Source organism: Corvus brachyrhynchos, unplaced genomic scaffold (genome assembly GCF_000691975.1).
Source record: "Corvus brachyrhynchos isolate BGI_N302 unplaced genomic scaffold, ASM69197v1 scaffold115, whole genome shotgun sequence".
NCBI lineage: Eukaryota > Metazoa > Chordata > Aves > Passeriformes > Corvidae > Corvus > Corvus brachyrhynchos.
The window spans coordinates 6,868,528-6,888,319 of NW_008239553.1; the positions used below are offsets into that span (position 1 = coordinate 6,868,528).

Below are 19,792 nucleotides of genomic sequence, written 5' to 3' on the forward strand. Positions count from 1 at the left end.
TATGATGGTTGGGTTTTTTGAATGTTGGGGGATGGTAGGTGGTGAGCGTTCTGTTTCTTTGTTGCCTGGGTTTTGTGGGGGTTCTTGTCTGCTTTAAATAGCCAAAAATTCTGAGATTTTTAGTACCAAAATGTTCTGGTGATCTAGCTTAGTGCTGTTTGTTCTCTTTTGCTGCTCATTTCTTACCAATAGCTAATATCAGGGGATACAGGGAATCTTAATCAGTAAGTGGAAACAAAGAGAGCTTTTAATGAGTTGCAGTTCTCCCTCATTTCTCAAGCCTGTGTCACTGTGTTCTTTAAACTACTCAGTCAAATTTTTCCTGTGATAAGAAAAAGTAAGTGTTAGAGACAGAGAACTGATGTGCCTGGCTGTTGATAGAGTTGTCTCTGAATTGGGAAGTTGCTGAATCTCACTGCTTCAGAAACATTCAAGTCTCCTGAACTCTGAACAACAGTTTGGACAGTCACTTTCATTCTGAAAGCTGTCTGTAGTTATAAAAATCATTCTTGCATCTGTTTTATAGTTGATTTCTGAAGGTTAACTCTTATAGCTACAGAGTTAGTTACAGAGCCAAGCTTCTAAAATAAGGGTGTAGCTCTGTGGTTGCCAAGCAAATGCTGTTGAGAAGATGACTTTTTCAGTGCTGTAATGGCAGCACTGAATTGCATAATCTCAGTACTTATTTTAGCAGTTCACTTGATTGTTTACTGGATTTATTTACTTGTGAGGGAGATGTAGACCTCTCCTGAGAGTGGGCATTGAAGTGTTATGAAACAGAATTGTTGCTAGAATTATATGATTATAAGCTCTTATTAGTTAAATATAGGACTGCAATGTTAGTCTGCAATCTGTGCTCTAACAAGAGTAATGAAATCATGCATAGAACCATACTACTCACTGTAATTGAGTACATGTGTACCAGCTTCACCTCTGACTGCATTTGTAGCCCTGGACTAATTTTTCTTCTTTCCCTCTCACATGGGCTATGGCTTCTAACTTCCATGTTAAAAAATGCTAATTCTGGCTGTCAGCATTTTCTAAAACAGAGGCTTCATGATTTTAAATATCTCCTCCTTATGACTTTGTAGGTTGTAGGGGTGTCTAGCACCTTCAATAGTGTGTATGATGGTCTTTGTGGTGCCATCTGTATTATCTGAAGGTTTTTTGAGTTTTGAAGTCTGTGAACTGGGAATTTGGAGGTTGCAGCCCAAAAAAAGATACCACCTGAGCCTAGGTCGTGGTGTGCCACAAGGGGTTGAGATCCCATAGTCAGCTTCTGAGTAGAAGGTGAATCTATTTTGTGTTATGCAAGAAGTTATAACTTCTGTAAAGGATCCAACTGCTTCCAAACTATGAACTGTTGTGTTTGTGCAAATCTTGAAAATAGCTTGCTTTCCACAGTTAAGATCTGCATGTTTCTGGCTCACTGACAGAAGTACTTACTGTGTAACATATTAAAATGGACCTGTTCATATTACTGGCATGTGAGAAAGTCTGCAGTGTAGGGGTTTTTTTGGTTTTTTCCCCCCTTTAATATTTTATGTATTTGTTTTTTCATCAGTGACTGTCTGAGCACCTAGACTAGGTAGAAATTGCTGTCAAATTCCAGTATGGCATAGTTTACTGTCAGATGTGCTTTTTCAAGATGATAGATCTGAAAAATATTGCCGCAGAGGATTCTGGTTGCTTTTGTTAGCTGTGAATCAGATGAGGACTTCTTAATGAGCCATGCTTAGTGCTGTCAGAAAGCTGGGAAAGAGGGGCCAGGTTAAATGCCTTCTTGGATTCTTAGAATACAAGAGCACAGCACTCTTTGTGTTGTGAAATCGTTTATTTACATTCTATTGTTCTGTATTCCAGAGCGTTAATCTGTAATTATCTGTGAATTTGTATGTCTGCCTTTTGTTATGAAATTGTTCAGAAATCTGTATTTGTTAATAGTGACAGAAATGAGTTTAATATCAGCAGCAAGAATAAACTAGTTCAGACTGCTGTTGTGTACTTCTGGAGGGGTACAGCAGGGATGTCTGAATTACTGAATTCTCTGCAAAGTACTGGGGTGCACACTATCAGGCTTTCCAGTTATATTAGTGAAGAGGGGGTTGACATTTTTGTTCCCTTTTCCATAGGTTGTTCCAACAATCCTGGAGAAATTCAAAGAGAAGAAGCCCCAGGTAGTGCAGGCACTGCAGGAGGCCATTGATGCAATCTTTCTTACAGTAAGTAAAAGTGAAAGTTTCCCCATTGTCTGAGAATTGGTCTCTAATTTTGATTTGCTTTTCTCTTTACTGAAATAATGACTTTTTTTATTCAACATTGTAGACCACATTGCAGAACATAAGTGAAGATATTTTGGCAGTCATGGACAACAAAAACCCAACAATTAAGCAACAAACATCCCTTTTCATTGCAAGAAGCTTCCGACACTGCACACCTTCTACTCTGCCAAAAAGCCTGTTAAAACCTTTCTGTGCTGCACTTCTCAAGGTAAAGCAGAAGGAGTTGGTACTTCTCTGGCATTGACTTGGGCAGTGTTGTTGTGAAACATTGGATTGTTTGGGGAGAAAGACCTGAAGGTACTGCAGAGACCAAAGAGTTCTTGTGTGCTGTGTAGCCCTCAGAGTCAGTTTTGACTGATGTCAAACTTGAAGGTGACTGTCAGTCGGGAACAATTCAGTTTCCTTTTTCTTAGCTTTTTTGAAGCTGTAGATTCACTAAGTTTGTAATAGATCAAGGCAGTGATTTACAACTACTGAACTCCCAGACACTGCCACTTGCTTCTTGCACACATCTCCAACAAGTTTTTGTTGGAATGCTGCCATTTACTATGAATAAAAGAACAACTATCATTGACTCATACATGGCAGTGAAGTTCGAGCATTAATCAGTGTAAATGATAATAGTGATGTATACTTTTTTCTTATTGCAAAATAGCCCTTTCCTTGTTATGGGCAATATCCCTGGCTTAAAAAATGGAGATTTGAGCAAGATTGCAGAACTTTAAACTCTTTATGAACTGTCATGATGTTTAAAGCATGAGTGTTCAACCTCTATCTGCAGAAAAGGCGCAAAGATGAGAACATGGCTGTATCTGAGAAAAAGTAGACTTGATCAGTACCTAGGAAAACAGAGGGGAGAAACAACGTTTTTCTTTCTGCAGTGGAATGTTAAGGATTATTCTTTGGTAGACTTAGGTTTTAAATAAGGGGAAGGGATTTATATAATAGATGTTTAGATATGGGCCACAAGTCACATGACATAAGTTGTCTTTTCTCTGCAGCATATCAATGACTCTGCTCCTGAAGTAAGAGATGCTGGATTTGAAGCATTAGGCACTGCCTTGAAAGTAGCTGGAGAGAAGGCTGTGAATCCATTTCTAGCAGATGTAGACAAACTAAAGCTTGATCGGGTAAGTATTGTTATAAATGTAAAAAAGGCTCCATTTATCATTTTAAGGTACATCTTAGGCTAGAGAAGATGAAAGATGATGCTTTAGCCTAGTTAATTTCAGCACAGGTTTTTGAAGATGTATTTTTTTTTTACTTAAATTTTATTGATGTTGCAGGGAATCTGAAAATCTTTTCATTCTTACATAAAGCATCTGGCTGTATTGTCTATGAGGTGGGTTGTGAGATTTAGTTGTGGTTTTGGTTGGTGGTATATGGGGTTTTGTTTGTTTTTTGACAGTTTCTCTGTTGTCTGAAACAAGCCTTTAGGTCATAACCATATGGTCTAATTTTTTATTACTACATAAGATTTGGTATTAATGACTTTCCAAGAACAAAGTTGTTATACTTTTGTGTAACCTGACAGGTATGTTGACTGAATGAAGATTTTATAATTTAAGGTGCTCAGACTTAGTCTTAGAGCATCTATAAGTATCAGTAGGATGTCAGTGTTTTCTTTGTATATAAATGCACTTTATTTTGAACTAGGAAAATTATTTTGGCAATACAGTGATGGCAGATACCACTGACTGGTTAACCTTACTATTGGAGGAACACTGGATAACAAAATTTTGTGAAGTAAATGAACTCTTCATACTTTTTCCAGAGTAGTCAAGTTTGAGCCACTGCTGGGAAAGGGACACTCTACATCCAATTGTTGTAGCTAAATAGCTTCTTTCCATTCCCACCTTTCTTTTTCCGTCACTGCTTGACAGATTAAAGAGTGTGCTGAAAAGGTAGAATTGGTTTATGGTAAGAAAACCGGAGCAGCTGAGAAAAAGGAAGGCAAGCCTATTGCTGGAAAGACCACTGCTCTTCCAGGGCCTGGAGGAGATAAAGAAACAAAAGATGCAGCAACCAAACCAGGACCACTGAAAAAAGCATCTGCAGTGAAGGTAAGAGATTGTCTGACAGTCAGTTGTATGTGATTGCATCAAATAGTTACTGCAGATCAAAGGTGGCCTGTTGAATCTCCTTCCACTGAGCTCTCACTGTCGTTTTGCAGGAGTAGGTGAGCCTAACAGCAGAAGGAATCTTGGACTTTCTGGGAGTGTACTTGATGAAATCTCGGTTTTTAATGATACAAACTGTCTTGTCATTTAAGTCTTAATACCAGATTTTGATTCTGAAGTAGTGATAAGACTGGAGGCATTCAGAGGAGCCTCGCATGTAACATTGATGTGCTCTGTGATATGGTAGTACTTGGCTGAAGTCAACATTCCTTATAACTAGCAAGGTTACTAATTAAGTATTGAGTATTTCTTCAGCATCGTTTTTAGTTTGTTCCTTTGTTTATTTTGGAATAATTTGAACTATTAGCCTGCATTTCTCTAATATTCTTTGGATTTTAAAAATCGACTGCAGTAGGTGGTCTTTGTAATATGCTACTTAGTTCTTCAGGTGGGATACCTGGAAGTGAATAGGAGAACAGATAAATTTTTGAAATCTATTGGTACTCAGATAACCTGGGAAAGAGACACCAGTCACAAGTTTAGTATCCAACCAGGATCTGTAGGAGAACATATAGATGAATGCATTATTTCCTGAACTTTTGCAAATACATACATTCTTTCCTTTTTCATCTTTCTTTGTCTTGTACATCCCCATTATGTTTTGTAATGCCTATAGTCTAAAAGCAATATATTAATTAAATAAGCTCTAACAGAAAACTATCTCTGCCTGCAGTTGTTATGCTATCAAAGAAATACGTATTTTTTTGACATTAGAATATAGCAGTGTAGTGTAGGAAAGATAGCAGTTCTTTTGATATCTGTGCTAGAGACTATTTCATCTTGGCTAACTTGTCCATTAACTTTCTAGGCTGGGGCCCCACCGAAGAAAGGCAAACCAGCTACAGTTGCAGGTACAGGAGGTGCTGGGGCTAAAGGCAAGAAGGGTCCTGAGACCAAAGAAATATTTGAGTCTGAGCTCTCTGTGAGTATTCTGCTGTTCTCTGAAATACAAAGCCTGCTGTGATTGCAGCTTTGGTTTATCAGTTCTTCAGGTACTTGAAAATTTTTCACTGAGGTTGTTTTCATTAGGAGAAGGGAAAGCAATACGTATAGATTTATAACTGGTGAAATGGACCTTTGGTAATTACACCTGTTCTTTAGGCTCTTGTTGGCACAGTAAGCAATAAATCATGATTATAGCCTTATAACAGGGTATACTGTTGTCTCTGAAGTAGGAAAAGATGAAAAAACCAATGATACTTCATATGTAATTTAGGACACATTATTTACTGAAGGAGTCTGTTATTAAAAGCCTGAGAATACATTATTCTGGAGTTTACATTGAAATCTGAAGTGAAATAAAGTAACAATTAAATGAACTGATACAAAACTGTTCTGTGCTGTTCATATTAAGTTACATTTCAAAAAAATTACTGAATTCTGCATGTTAGCTGGGCATCTACCTACTTTTCTTGGTAGGGAACCAGGTACACTCAGGTATCTATAGGTCAAAGAGTAACAAAAACCTACTAAAGCTTTGCTAGATGTATCTGCAAGTTTTTTGGACTGTCAGTCCAAACCATAGTTGTATTTGGAGTATTCCTTAGAATGAGTAACTTCCATTGTGTATCCAGTTTATATTGCTAGTTTATACAGTAGAAAATGAGAATACAGTTCCTGAAGGTGATGCAGACAGCAATGAAACAAGGGAAGTTTTTATCACTAGATAACTTTAATTTTCCATTTTGCTAAAATGGAGACTGAAGATAGGTCTTCTCCTGTTTGCCCTCATCAAGTGCTGATTCATTGTTGACAGTGTTTATTCAGACTTGATCCAAAATTACCTTGCAAATTTTAGGTTGCCTCTGCTTGATTCTTTAAGCAGATAGTTGGTATTAAAGATTATTTTTGACTGTCTGCACAGTTCCTCATACTTTCCAGGGATTACTTTTCTGTTGCAGTGCAATTTAGCAGCTTTCTAAACCCCTAAGACCCCTAAACTATAATCTATTCTAAAATCTTTCAATCTACAACAGAACCTGTTTTATAATTCGTAAATGCGCACCAAATACAAGGGTCAGTCCACTATATTACCTGTCCTTAGGGTTGCTGCTCTCCTCTGAAGGGATACAGTGGAGTGTTAACCTTGTTCTGATCTGCCTGCAGATAGAAGTATGTGAAGAGAAAGCTGCTGCTGTCCTTCCAGCTTCTTGTATCCAGCAGTTGGACAGTGGTAACTGGAAAGAGAGGCTTGCCTGCATGGAGGAGTTTCAGAAGGTATGTTTGTAATGGTTGATAAGAGGCAGTAGGGGAAGAGAAAACAAGTATTGATTTCTTCAGCTCTTTAGGCCTGGTAAGTCTTGTGAAATACATACTAGTAGTAGTTGTATGTCAGCACTTCTGATGGATAAAACAATACTTGCAAAAGCCAAGTGGCTTATATGGTTTAAATTCCATAACAATAGTGGAGTAAGTATTTTATCTTAATGTAGGTAGTTGTGCTTTTGTCAAAAACACTTGTATTTTGACCAAGGATACTTAGAGGTCTTTTTAAAACTCCAAATAGTTCTAAAGCTTGGTCTCAAAGATAGCTAGATTTAAACAAAAGGTTTTGCAATGACTAGGCCAAATCTGTTGCAAATAATTTCCTGGTGTTTGTGTATTAGGTAGCGATTGATTATAATCAACTATGTGCCGGCTGACATGTTTGTTTAGAGTCTTATACAATACTAGCAGTCTCTGCAGCTGGTGGAAAGTGCTTCATGTAGTCACAAACAAAAAAAAAAAGCATCACATGCCACTCAGAAGGTATCCATCAGACAACCTTTGAGAGTTCACATTCAAAAAAGCTTCAACTGTAGATGTACAGGTAGTTTATACCACTTCACCAGTACAGTTGTGACTGAGTTTTTAATATTTTAGTGGGAAAAGTGACTAACTTCAATTAGGAAATGATGACTGGCTGCATTGAAATGCTGCTGCAGAAGCCTACTTTATTCAAATGTTGCCATTTCAGTTGAATGAATAAGCCTAACAACGGCTAAACCCCAGTAATTTAGATCATATTCAGGCTTAATCTCTGCTGTGTAGTCAGCATTCCAACATGAAAGGTGCATAATATACTTCCTCTTAAAAAACAAAAGCAGCCTTTTGAGGGGCAGGTGGGTTATTTGGGGGTGTTTGTTTGTTTTTAGTTAAGTGTTAAATTCCCATGGTTGGAATGGCCAATAGTGATTTTAAGGAAATTTGTTAAAGAAGATTAAAGGAGTAGTGATGTGAATGCTGTAGGTTAAATATTGGCTCAGTACCTCAAGATCCTTGTAAAAGAGGCTCTTCAGGTAAGTTACTATGCTGAGAATTTCTGCAATTTAATTCAGTATTAAGAAAATACTTAGAGGACAGTTGAGAACTTCTGTTTGAGTTTTGTATAATTTGTGGCCCACTGGCTAACTTCATGTTTATACTTTAGGCTGTTGAGCTTATGGAGAGAAGTGAAATGCCTTGCCAAGCTCTAGTAAGAATGCTGGCCAAGAAACCTGGTTGGAAGGAAACAAATTTTCAGGTAATGCATTATCCTTCAGTAAGTAAACAGTCCATCTTTTGTTAATATAATTAAGTGGTTTCCAGCTAAAGGGCTATAAGTGCGTATATCACTGTGGCCACAGTTCTATCTGTAATCAATGAGAATATAAACTCTCAAACTGGATTTTATTTCTGTTGAGATTTGAGACTTGAATGTCATCTAAGATATCTAAAGATTGTCTTTAGATGTGTGTGTATACATGTGCATATATATAAGCATATGTGTGTGTGTATATAAGTTCTAAAAGTAGATAATGGCAGCCCAGTATTTTGGTGTTGTGTATATATAACAATATGTATTTGTGTATGTACACAATTTTTGTATATAATCACACAAAACACATATACGTATGTGTATAAAATATCTGTGTACGTAAATACTTCTACATATTCAAATGTGTATATGTACACAAATAAAAATTTTGTGGATATGTTTGTGTTTACCCACAAATACATGTAATTCTTATGTGTATCTATAGATCTATAGAATAAGAAAAATTAGTCTAAAATACACAAAGACATGAGTAACTTTCTTGCTGTTACGGACATTGCAGGTGATGCAGATGAAACTGCATGTAGTTGCTTTGATTGCACAGAAAGGAAACTTCTCCAAAACTTCAGCACAGGTTGTGCTGGATGGCCTTGTAGACAAGGTTGGGGATGTGAAATGTGGAAGCAATGCAAAAGAGGCCATGACAGCAATAGCAGAAGCGTGTCAGTTGCCGTGGACTGCTGAGCAGGTGAGTGAGCAGCAAAAGTATTCTTTCAGTAAATAAAATCAAAATAATATGTGGGGTGTCCTTTCAGTCTGAGGAGTAAATCCCAAATCTTTGGTTTTTCTCTGTTGCATGAAAGTGATTTGTTTGCTCTCGAGATGCTTCATGAGGCAGAAGTTAAATATGTATTCCTTCTAAAATTGAAAATAGAATCATAGGATGGTTTGAGTTGGAAGGGACCTTAAAGATCATCTAGGTCCTCCCCGCACACCATAGGCAGGGATACCTTCTACTAGACTAGGTTGCTCAAAGCCTTATCCAACCTGGCCTTGAACATTGCCAGGGATAGGGCATCCACAGCTCCTCTTTCAGTTCAGATCCATTCCTCTTTGTCCTACCTACCACTGCATGCCGTTGTCAAAAGTTTTCTCAGAGGCCTCCTTCAAGTACTGAAAGGCCACAATAAGATCACCCTGGAGCCTTATCCAGGCTGAAAAACTACAATTTTGTCAGCCTTTCTTCATAGGAGAGGTGCTCCAACCTTTTAATCATGGTGGCCCTGCTCTGTAGTCATTCCAACAGATCCATGTCCTTCCTGGGCTGAAGGCCCCAGAGCTGGATGTGGCACTTCTGGTGGGGTCTCACAAGATCAGAGCAGAGTAGAGGGGCAGAATCCCCTTCCTTTTCTGCTGGTCACACTGCTTTTGGTGCAGCCCAGGGTGCAGTTGGCTTTCTGGGCTGTGAGTGAACATTGCTGGCTCATGTCCAGCCTCCTTGGAAGGTTGCCCTGACCCAGGTGCAGCACCTTGCACTTGGCTTCTTGAACCTTCTGAGGTTTCCATGGGCTCACTTTTCAAGCTTGTCCAGGTCCCTCTGGATGGCATCCTGTCCTTCAGGTGTCAACTCCACCACTCAGCTTGTTTAATCTCAAACTTGCCCTCAGGATGCCCTCAATCCTTTTGTCTGTCATTTTTGACATTAAATGGTACTGGTCCTAGTGTGGATCCCTGAGGAGTGCTGCCTGTCACTGATGTCCATCAGGACTCTGAGCCATTGACCACTACCCTCCGGATGTGATGGTTCCACAAATTCATTATCCACAGGAGTCCACCCACGAAATCCATGTGTCTCCAGTTTAGAGAGAAGGGTGTTGTGGAGGCCCTTGTCAAAGGCCTGACAGAAGTCCAGATATGTGGTATCTGTAGCTGCACTGATGTAATTGCTCTATCATAGAAGGCCGTGATGTTGGTCAGGGAGGACTTACCCTTGGTGAAGCTGTGCTGGCTGTCTCAATCACCTCCCTCTCCTCCATGTGCTTCTAGGAGGATCTCTTTCATGATCTTCTGAGGCACAGTAATAATGACTAATTATTCAGTGCTTTTTATAGTACTGCCACAGCAGGTACAAATCCATAATAAAGGTGTTGCTGGCTGCCTTTAAGTACTTCAGGAACTTCTGGTTCACTTCGGTTCCAGTTACATCCTGCTACAGTGACACAGTTGCTTTTTCCTCTTCTGTTACCCTAGCTTCTTCTGTTCACTTGCCCTGTGTTTTTTGTGGGTATCTTCACTTCTTTATTACAGTGCTCTGTCACCTGCTTTGCCAGTGAAAGTTTATACTTAACTCTCTTCTATTCCAGGTTGTGGCTATGGCCTTCTCTCAGAAGAATCCTAAAAACCAGTCAGAAACCTTGAATTGGCTTTCAAATGCAATTAAGGAGTTTGGCTTTTCTGGGTAAGTCTTTTAAGTGAATTGCTATGAGAAACTTCAAAGAAAATGTTTCTAATCTGGACCTAAGATTCTGTTCATCTGAACTCTAGTTACTTAAACTCTCATGCTAGCCATACTCTTCTAGCTCTTCAGTATATAACTGAAAGTATCTGGCATTACTAGTATGATAGGATGTGATTACCCTACTAGCTGCTTTATTTGTCACTCGACCTCTGAAGAGCATTTGTCTTGAACTTAAGGTACTTCTAGGTGTGGGCTGGGCACAGAGCTGTTGTATTGCATGTCTGTTGCATTCTTTCTACTTGGATACACCTGTACCCAGGTGGACCACTATATTTTATAATTTAAAAGAAAAAACCACAACAACTGAATCTGACAGCCTACAGAAGAGTACATACCAGCATGCCTGTTAATCTCCTTGGAGAGACACTTTGAGGTTGATAACAGGTGGATGAAGTTTTGGGCAACAAAATAGCTGTTGTTATAGCTGGCACTATGAGAGTAAGAAATTAATTCTCCATCAGAACCAGGGATAGCTTTCCTTGATTTTTAATCACTAGTCTTTTAACTGAAAGTGGTCAAGCATATGTAATAGTTTAGTCCTGAGAAAAAAATCTCTAAGCAAGCAGGGAAGACTTCAAATACCTTTATTTGGCTATGGGGGCAGTTACTATGCCTGTCTTAAAATATTGTGTGGCTTTTAAATGGATAGTGACATTGATTAAGTCTGAGAAATAAACTCTTCTTTAGTAAATTCCCCCAAAAAAATGTATTTACAGCATGGTAATGTGTGTAGATGTGTTACTAGGACAGCAGTTTTTGAGGCTGCACAGAAAATATAGAAGATTCAGGAATTTAAACCTTCCTTCATTTCTCTTGAAAATTTCCTTTTGAAAATTATGCCTTTTTCTGGAAGATCCTGAGACTGACTAACAAAACAGAAAGACCCACCACAACGGTAATATACCCCCACCTTTTTTGTGTAGTCATGTTTCAGGTACTTAAAATGTTTTCTAGATTCATTCCTCAACATTTCAGTCCTAGCATTCACATGGGTTATGTAGTTTAAGAAACTTTACAGCTGTGATAATAGTAGGCTTTGATATAAATTGTTTACTGATTGATTTTTCACAATAGGCTATTCTCCAAACTGATCTCTTCCAGTAGTTATTTAAGCAGCTACTACCTGCACTGTACCTGTGATGATATTTTATAAGTGTGCCTATCTCCTGCATGTAAGTTAGTTGTGTAAATCTGTCTAGGGGTATCTTTTTTCTTTAACATACTGTGATTTTGTTTGTTGGTGCTGTTTCCTGTGTTGTGTTTTATTTATGGGAGACATCTTTTTTCCACAGATTGAATGTCAAAGCTTTCATCAGTAATGTGAAGACAGCTCTTGCTGCAACTAACCCAGTGAGTAAATTTAGAATCTTAATCCTAAATTATTATCAGTCCTGAATTTGAAGACTGAGTGCTTTTTCCTCTTTCTGGCAGGCTGTGAGGACTTCTGCCATTACATTGCTGGGAGTAATGTATCTTTATGTGGGACCTTCTCTGCGAATGTTTTTTGAGGATGAGAAGCCAGCCCTTCTCTCCCAGATAGATGCAGAATTTGAAAAGGTAGGAAGTGTAGCTCTTGCTACCAAGTGTCATTAAAGCTACTTTGAAACTTAAGTATCTGGAGTCTGTAGAAATATTGTGGTCTAACCCTTGGGCTTGTAATTGAACCATATTCTTTAAGATGGTGCACAAAGGCCACAAATTCAATATGTGTAGCTATCTCAAGTCTTTTTTTTTTCATTATGAACTTCAAAAGTTCCTGGGTTTGTTTGAATAGTGTAATGTTTTAGAAGTCTGCTGTCCTGAGCCAGTGCATTCGTATCATACAAGTGGTTTTATTTTTAAGGTCAAATGAAAAATTGTAAAAGAGTTGTTTCTGATTTTGTGTTGCTTGCAGATGCAAGGACAGACAGCACCAGCTCCAACTCGTGGCATTTCCAGGCACAGTGTGGGAGGTGGGGATGACGGTGAGGAAGAAGAACAGGAGGAGGTTGGGAATGATGTTGTGGATCTCTTGCCAAGAACAGATATTAGGTAGGTTTGGATTCTACCACCTGAAGATACACTTTCACTGCAATTCAAAACTTTGCATTTATAAATGCTTTCTAAGTAGAAATCTGTGGTGTTAAAGCACTCAAATACTAATAGAGAGATAACTAAGTAAACAGACACTTTACCTGTTTTTCTCTTGCAGTGATAAGATCACAGCGGAGCTAGTGTCTAAGATTGGGGATAAAAATTGGAAGATCAGAAAGGAAGGTCTGGATGAAGTGACAAGCATAATAAATGAAGCCAAGTTCATAGAGCCAAACATAGGAGAACTTCCAGCTGCTCTGAAGGGTCGTCTCAATGACTCCAATAAAATCTTGGTATGTTTTTCAAAATCCTGTTTCAGCTGTTTTCAGCTTAAAACTTAAGATAGTTATGATTCCTTATGATGAACCTTGCTTATTACTGTGTGGCCTGTTTCAATGTCATTAAGTCAGCAGTTGGAAAACAGTGAACTGTGTGTTTCCAAATCATATATTCGCCTATTTTAATAAATATTTCCCTTTTTTTTAAATTTAAAAATGCTTCAAAAGAAAGGGAGATCTACCTTTACACTGAATATAATATAAGGAAATCTTAAAAGAAAAAAGCTTGACTAATTGCTTCATTTGTGAGAAAAGTGAATTGTCCCTTGTTTGAAAATGTTTTTACTTGAAACCTGATTTGCTCAGAATATGGAAGTATTTTTTGTTTTTCAGTGTGGTGAATTTGAAGACTGGAATAGGTGTCATTGATTAGGCATTCTAAAATAAAAGCTCAATATATAGCAGTGTCTCTTTTCCCTGTATAACTTGGAGGTTTTGCACGTCTGCTTGTAACACTGTTTTATTTTAAACCTTTTTCTTTTTGTGCAGGTGCAACAAACTCTGAGCATTCTTCAGCAGCTAGCAACAGCAATGGGCCCCAATATCAAACAGTATGTGAAAAATTTGGGGATTCCTGTCATTACAGTCCTAGGAGATAGTAAGGTAGGACAAGTGTCCAGATCTCTTCGCTTTTTGTGTATCTAAACTATGCCTGAAAGGTGGATGGTAGTTAAAACTTCCTTGGAAGCTTACAATTTTTTTTTAAAAGTTCTTGCCTGAATGGCAGCTTAATATTCAAGTATAAATGTGTGCCTGAATGTATATTCAGATGTATTCCCCTCCTTGTAACTAAATCGAGTGTCACAATCTGGCTTTTAAATTAATGTGGTCACTATATGCATATTTCTGCTGCTGAAGGTACACTGTGTTAAGACACTGAACATATTTGCTTGGTAAAGTTCCTGGTAGACTTTTTAGTGTATAACTGTGGATTCCAGTGTACACTGTTGTTGTCTTTGTTGCTGTGTATGAACCCTTTGAACTGTAGGTAGGCACAGGATATTCGCAACTGACACTGAAGCTTGTGTAACATCAATGTTGAGTTTGCCAGGACGCTGTGTCAAAATCGAGCTAGGATCATGGGAAAGAGCTATTTGAAGCAATGGCGAAAGAGGCTTGGGAAGGTGCCAGTATCTTGTGCCAGAAGTCATGGGCAATTATCAGAGATGGCATATTTCAGCTGTCTCTGTTTGGAATGTGAGTAGGAAAAAGAGCAGGAGCTGGATCTACCTGTCCCAAACAGTGGAAGAACTATGACTGGTTCTAGGGTTAGATAAAAATCTCCTGGTTCAAACTGTTTTCTCTTTAAGAGTCTTCAAGAACCGATTTTTTTTATATGACTGTTAAGTTCTTCTTTTAACTCCCCAATTATCCTGAGGTAACAGCAAGCTCCTTTTGTAGAGTCACAGAACTTTTTAGGTTGGAAAGGAACCCTACAGACCATCTAGTTCCAACCCCATACCATAGGCAGGGCCACTTTCCACTAGACCACGTTGCTCAGAGCCCCAGACTGGTAGGAGAGTTCCAAGTACATGTTTTAAGGAGAAGACCAATTGTGGCTAACTTACACTGTTGCTAAAATGCATAATACCAACATAACTTGTAAGCACTGTAATGCTGACAGAAGATTTTATGCTCATCTGAACTCTGCTACAGTGGTAATATTTTTTCAGTACTGCAAGTGCAAGATTTAACTAGTTTATCAAATTTGTCAAGTTTTTGAAGATGAGAATGGTCCTTTTTGGGTCCTACTTCAATATGTTTATAGTGGACCCAACTGAATAGTTGAGGAAAATCATCAGCTTGTAGCATGAGTGAAGACAAATTAAATTTGGATGATGGGAACCAAGGCCTTGTCAGAGAGGATGATGGGAACCAAGGCCTTGTCAGATCTATTTATCTGCAGCACATGATTTGTTTCTTTTCCTCAGTGAGATAGAAGATGGGGCAAGTTATTTGCAAGGATGCTCACTTCTTGTTTACGTATATGCCTGGATGTTACTTCTGCATTTACGATTGGCTCATACTTAACTGAATGAGTCTGTTACATTATTAGCTTTCCTCTGAAAATCAGCCTATAGGAGAGGGTCATATGTATAGAGTCATGTCTAGACTGATAAAGTTTTAAAGAGCCCTGATTGTTAGATATTCCATCTGGCTTTGCATAACTTCATATAGCTGCTTCAAAAAAGGGTGTTGTTCTAAATTTTGCTTGGAAAAAGCACTAAAGATGGAAATTGGTAGGAGTTAGAGGGCTCCCTCGCTCCTGATTTGACTTCTGTGCATGTGTATCCTAAATGACATTGCCCTAATAGCAGGCTCCATAATCCACTTGCCTTGATTTATGAATGCACAGTCTATTTTAAGCACTGTATAAGTCACTAACATTATTTTTTAGCTTCTTTGAGAGTTAGACTCCCAGAATTGTCATCAATGAATGGTACCATGTACAAAGTAATTTTAAAGATACTCTTTCACCCTTTTTATCAAACTTTTTTTAAAAAAATTATGGTAGATAAGTAAAATGGCTGATTTGGAGATTGCTGCAGCTGATACCATCACTAAAACTAAATTCTTCTGAATTTTAGACTTCTCAAGCAGAGAATAGAAAAAGATTTCAAAGCCCATGATGTGGAAGCTTTTTCCTTTTATAGGAAGGATGACTGTTGCTTCTTCTGTTGTAATCTTCTGACCCCTCTTTAGGTTTATTCTTTTTAAATCTTGTTCTTGCTGCAGAATAATGTTCGTGCTGCTGCACTAGCAACTGTGAATGCTTGGGCTGAACAAACTGGCATGAAAGAGTGGTTGGAAGGGGAAGACCTGTCTGAAGAGCTCAAAAAAGAAAATCCTTTCCTAAGACAAGAGGTAGGCTTCTGTCGAGTAAACTTCTTATGTGTGTCAAATCTAAATAACCTTTTATGCTGTTGACTCTCTACCTATGCAGACTGAAATGACACAATGCTACCACTATATGAGAAAACAAGTAGCTGTGTATTTTTACTGACATAAAATTGTTGAACCTCAAAAGGATAATAACAGGCTTTCTTCCTGCATGATAGCTGTCATTTCGACTTCAGTGCCTCTAAAGTGAAAGTTCTGTCTGTTTTGATTAGTGTTTTAAGAGCTAGTGTGTGTTCCCTCAAATTCACCACAGAACAGAATGGGAGACATTAAAAAGAGCAGCTGAAATTGTTCAAAAGGAAGAAACAGGCTTAAAGATTTAAGATAGTTGTGTGCTAATATGCTGTACTTATCTTTTAATTTTTGTAATTGCTGATATGAAAATTGATGTTGTTCAAGAATATTTCTCTGAAAAAAATTTGGGTAGGTTTTTCCTACTTACATAGAGGTATGTGAAGGACTGCAATTCAGACTCTTGTGGCCTGACATAGCACTGTGAGCACTTCTTTGAAAGCTTTTATTTTAAAACTTTCAGCTTCTTGGTTGGTTGGCTGAGAAGTTGCCTGCCCTCCGTTCTGTTCCTTCTGACCTACTCTTGTGTGTGCCTCACTTGTACTCCTGCCTTGAAGATCGAAATGGTGATGTGCGTAAAAAGGCACAGGATGCCCTGCCGTTCTTCATGATGCATCTTGGCTTTGAGAAGATGGCAAAAGCCACTGGCAAGCTGAAGGTATTTCTGTTACAGAGATTAAATAATGTGATCTTGAATGTGTGAGTACTAAGTCCTATTCACAGTCTCATGATATGCTGTCTTGAATCATGTGAGCTTGTCTGCATTGAATATTTTCAGGGGGACTGAAAATAGTATTAGGAGCTGTGAGCTAGAGCTTTCTCTACTTTAAAAATGATTACTGCCATTACAGGCCTATTGCTTCAAGAGCTTGAAAAAAAAAATCTACTTGCAGATAGCTTCCATACCAGTTCCTGTCCCATTCTATGCCTTTGTACTCATACTTTAACATGATTGCTAGCAGTGTGGTTTGGCTTATGGACCCCTGAGTGGTGAGTAGGCACTCCATTGATGTCCTAAGACCACTCACCTAGAACAGATCTCTGGTTTACATATGTCCCATGGATCTTGAAGAAGAAACTTTAAAGAAAAATGTTTTAACTTGGAACAAAAGTGTCTGAGAACAATGATGGTTTAAGATGAGTATCCTCCAAGATGCTTAACAGAGAATGGATTGTTTCAAACTACTTTTGCTTTTGTTTCCTGTAACATGTATTGGAAAGATTAGTGATAGACAGTACTAAATTTATCACTTCTTTTTTTCCCTTTTTTGTTCTCTAGCCAACTTCCAAAGACCAGGTACTGGCCATGCTTGAGAAAGCCAAAGCCAACATGCCAGCCAAACCAGCTCCTCCTGCTAAAGCATCTTCCAGAGTGGTAGGGGGAGCAGCTCCAGCCAAATTCCAACCTGCATCAGGTAACCTCTCTGACATTGTGGGAAAAGACTGAGAAAAGGGTGGATTTTGAAGCTTTTTGACGTGCCAGAGGAGTAAACGTACTCAACTGAAGAAGAGATAATCAGCATAGTTAGGGTTCTGGTCTTTCTTGCATTTGAATCAGCTTCCAGTGTAGGAGGGTGTTTCCTTTCCACACAACCATCTGTCAGCTGCTATTTGAAAACTTGAAAATATCTACTTGGTATTGAAGCTAAAACCAAGCTGGGCTAAAGGGGGAGGGTTTTTCTAATACTAATCTGATTTTAATACAATTTTTTTTTTTAATGTTTTCACATAATTTTTTATCTGGATTATTTCCTCGGTGTAGTTCACTGTGGGACTACCAGAATGCTTGTGCTGATGGAAAAAAGTGTGATGGAAAGTGTGTGGGGACAAGTGATCTGAAAAAGTAGTCCTGCCTGCTGGGGCTAGCTTGCCTCCTTAAAACAGGTGCAACTACAGCTCTAGTCATTAGCCTTCACAGTGTATATGTCTGCATTTTTAAATTGTGTCAAAAAATGACATATTGGCTGATATACTGTGGTCTTAATTAGGAAGACTTTGTATGCTAACATGGAATTTAAGGGGCCTCTTCAGTGGGTCTAAAATCTTCAGACATCTGTGTGATTAAGCATATTGTGTCCACAAACAGTTTTTCTTATGTCCTGAGAACAGAAAACTGATAACTTAAAATGGGCTTCTAGAAAACTTTAAATGGTCTATTGTTTCTCCAGCATTTGCTGATGATTTGGGGTCTAATACCATGGAATCCAAGCCTGATCCCAAAAAAGCCAAAGCAGGAGGACTCTCCTCTAAAACTAAGGTATGTTGATTTCATTTTGTATAAAATCAGTTTCATTAAGTTAGTAGCTGTGGTTTGTTAATGTGGTATAGGTAGAAGAGTGTAGTCCTTGCTAGGGACAGCTTTTATTAAAAATCTTTATGCTTGTCTGAACTCTGAAATGACAGGCGTTCCCATATCTCTTACCTGATCACTGCTTTTGTCATTATCTGTTTCATTCTTAAAGTCTGTATTGCCAGAAACTAGTCCTATGAGCAACTCAGTCTATTCTAAATTTTCTTGGCCTCCTTGATTTTGTGCTATTGAGAATTCGTTCTTACCATGCCAGTTCCAATGTTACACTTGAATATTACTTCTGAACCCGTGTATCAAAAGAAATTAATTTCTGCCTTAAAGTGTGAAAGGTAAAAAGTTCTCAATCAAAAGTGCAAAAAGGGAAGGAGTATGTTTAAAAACATAATAACCTCAACTGATTACAGTCAATTTTTGGTTAGATTTTTCTGTTGTTTTGTTACAGTAATTTTTCTTTGCTGTTAATAATAAAGTTTATCCTATGTGTATAACTAAAAATAACCCCAATTGTTCTACAGTCCCCTTGTCTCCATTGTCTAAAGTAGTGCTGTAACAAGAACATTTGATGTAGGTCCATATTCATGGCAAGAACAAACCTTGAGGGAATGTTGTAGGTTTGCTGAAGTTGATGCCATGTTCTGTCAGAACTCTGTAGGTAGAGTTAAGGCCTCTGTTGTCAGACAGCTGTTTACTCTCAAGAGTTTCCATTCCAAGCCTTTTAACAGATTCACAGCAAAGACTTTTCTATGGCTTATTTACAGCAGTCAGATGTTAATAGCAGTATGTCCAAGGGTAATGCCAGCCTGTCCAAAGCTAATAAAAGCCTCAGCAAGGGCGGTTCAAGTCTGACAAAGAGGCAGTCTATCAAGCAGGTACCACATTGGGTTTTAGGGATGTGTGTGGGTGACTAGCACACTGGTTGAGAGTGATGTGTCATAATTCACAGGGTACTGCTGTGCACACTGTCACGGGTATTGCTTCCACAGCAGCTGAGCACATACTTTTAAACTTCTAATCAACATTTTTCTTTCAGCTTCTCTCTGGCTCTTGTACACATAGGCAGCATGAGGGTGGCAGGTACCTAACGCTTGCAGTTGCTGGGACTGAGGCGCGTCTATATGGCTTGGGTTGCCTGTTAATACCTTGCTTTTTTCAGGGTGTGCAGGGAAAGAAGGTGCTAAGCAAGCCTAATTTAAAGGAAGACGATGATAAATCAGGTCCTATTTTTATCATTGTCCCAAATGGGAAGGAACAGAGGATGAAAGAAGAGAAAGCTCTGAAGGTGAGAAAAATCAGAATGTGTTCGCAAGTTTTGAAGTGGGTGCAATTTTAACGCGTTCTTTAGTTTTTAATTTAGAATTGAACAAACTCTGGCATGTTAGCCACTGTCCATCTCTTGTATTCTGATTCTTGAGCTGAAAAACATACATCAATAGTGGGCTTACTGTGGTGTTCCTTTTCTGATTTTCAAATTTTGTGCATCTATACCCTGTCGTAAAAGTCAAAGGCCTTTTTACATTTTTCAAGTTGTGAAGAATTATTAAGTTTAGTCAATTGTTTTCAGGTACCATGTCAGAGTTCTAGGATACATTATAAATGCTTTAAT

General features: G+C 38.4%; 1 protein-coding gene across 4 annotated transcripts in view; it reads left to right on the forward strand.

The window, feature by feature from the left end:
• The window catches only part of CKAP5 (cytoskeleton associated protein 5), a 52,416-nt gene that overhangs the window by 15,952 nt on the left and 16,672 nt on the right, over nt 1-19,792 (forward strand). For all 4 annotated transcript variants that reach the window (XM_017741666.1, XM_017741668.1, XM_017741665.1 and 1 more), the window contains 19 exons: nt 2,133-2,222; nt 2,326-2,490; nt 3,284-3,412; nt 4,166-4,345; nt 5,271-5,384; nt 6,569-6,679; nt 7,872-7,964; nt 8,539-8,724; nt 10,340-10,434; nt 11,787-11,844; nt 11,926-12,051; nt 12,389-12,525; nt 12,686-12,860; nt 13,395-13,508; nt 15,642-15,770; nt 16,342-16,536; nt 17,158-17,293; nt 18,047-18,135; nt 19,343-19,468. In XM_017741666.1, coding sequence (XP_017597155.1) covers nt 2,133-2,222; nt 2,326-2,490; nt 3,284-3,412; nt 4,166-4,345; nt 5,271-5,384; nt 6,569-6,679; nt 7,872-7,964; nt 8,539-8,724; nt 10,340-10,434; nt 11,787-11,844; nt 11,926-12,051; nt 12,389-12,525; nt 12,686-12,860; nt 13,395-13,508; nt 15,642-15,770; nt 16,342-16,536; nt 17,158-17,293; nt 18,047-18,135; nt 19,343-19,468 — 2,448 coding nt within the window. The remainder of the gene's footprint in view (nt 1-2,132; nt 2,223-2,325; nt 2,491-3,283; nt 3,413-4,165; nt 4,346-5,270; nt 5,385-6,568; nt 6,680-7,871; nt 7,965-8,538; nt 8,725-10,339; nt 10,435-11,786; nt 11,845-11,925; nt 12,052-12,388; nt 12,526-12,685; nt 12,861-13,394; nt 13,509-15,641; nt 15,771-16,341; nt 16,537-17,157; nt 17,294-18,046; nt 18,136-19,342; nt 19,469-19,792) is intronic.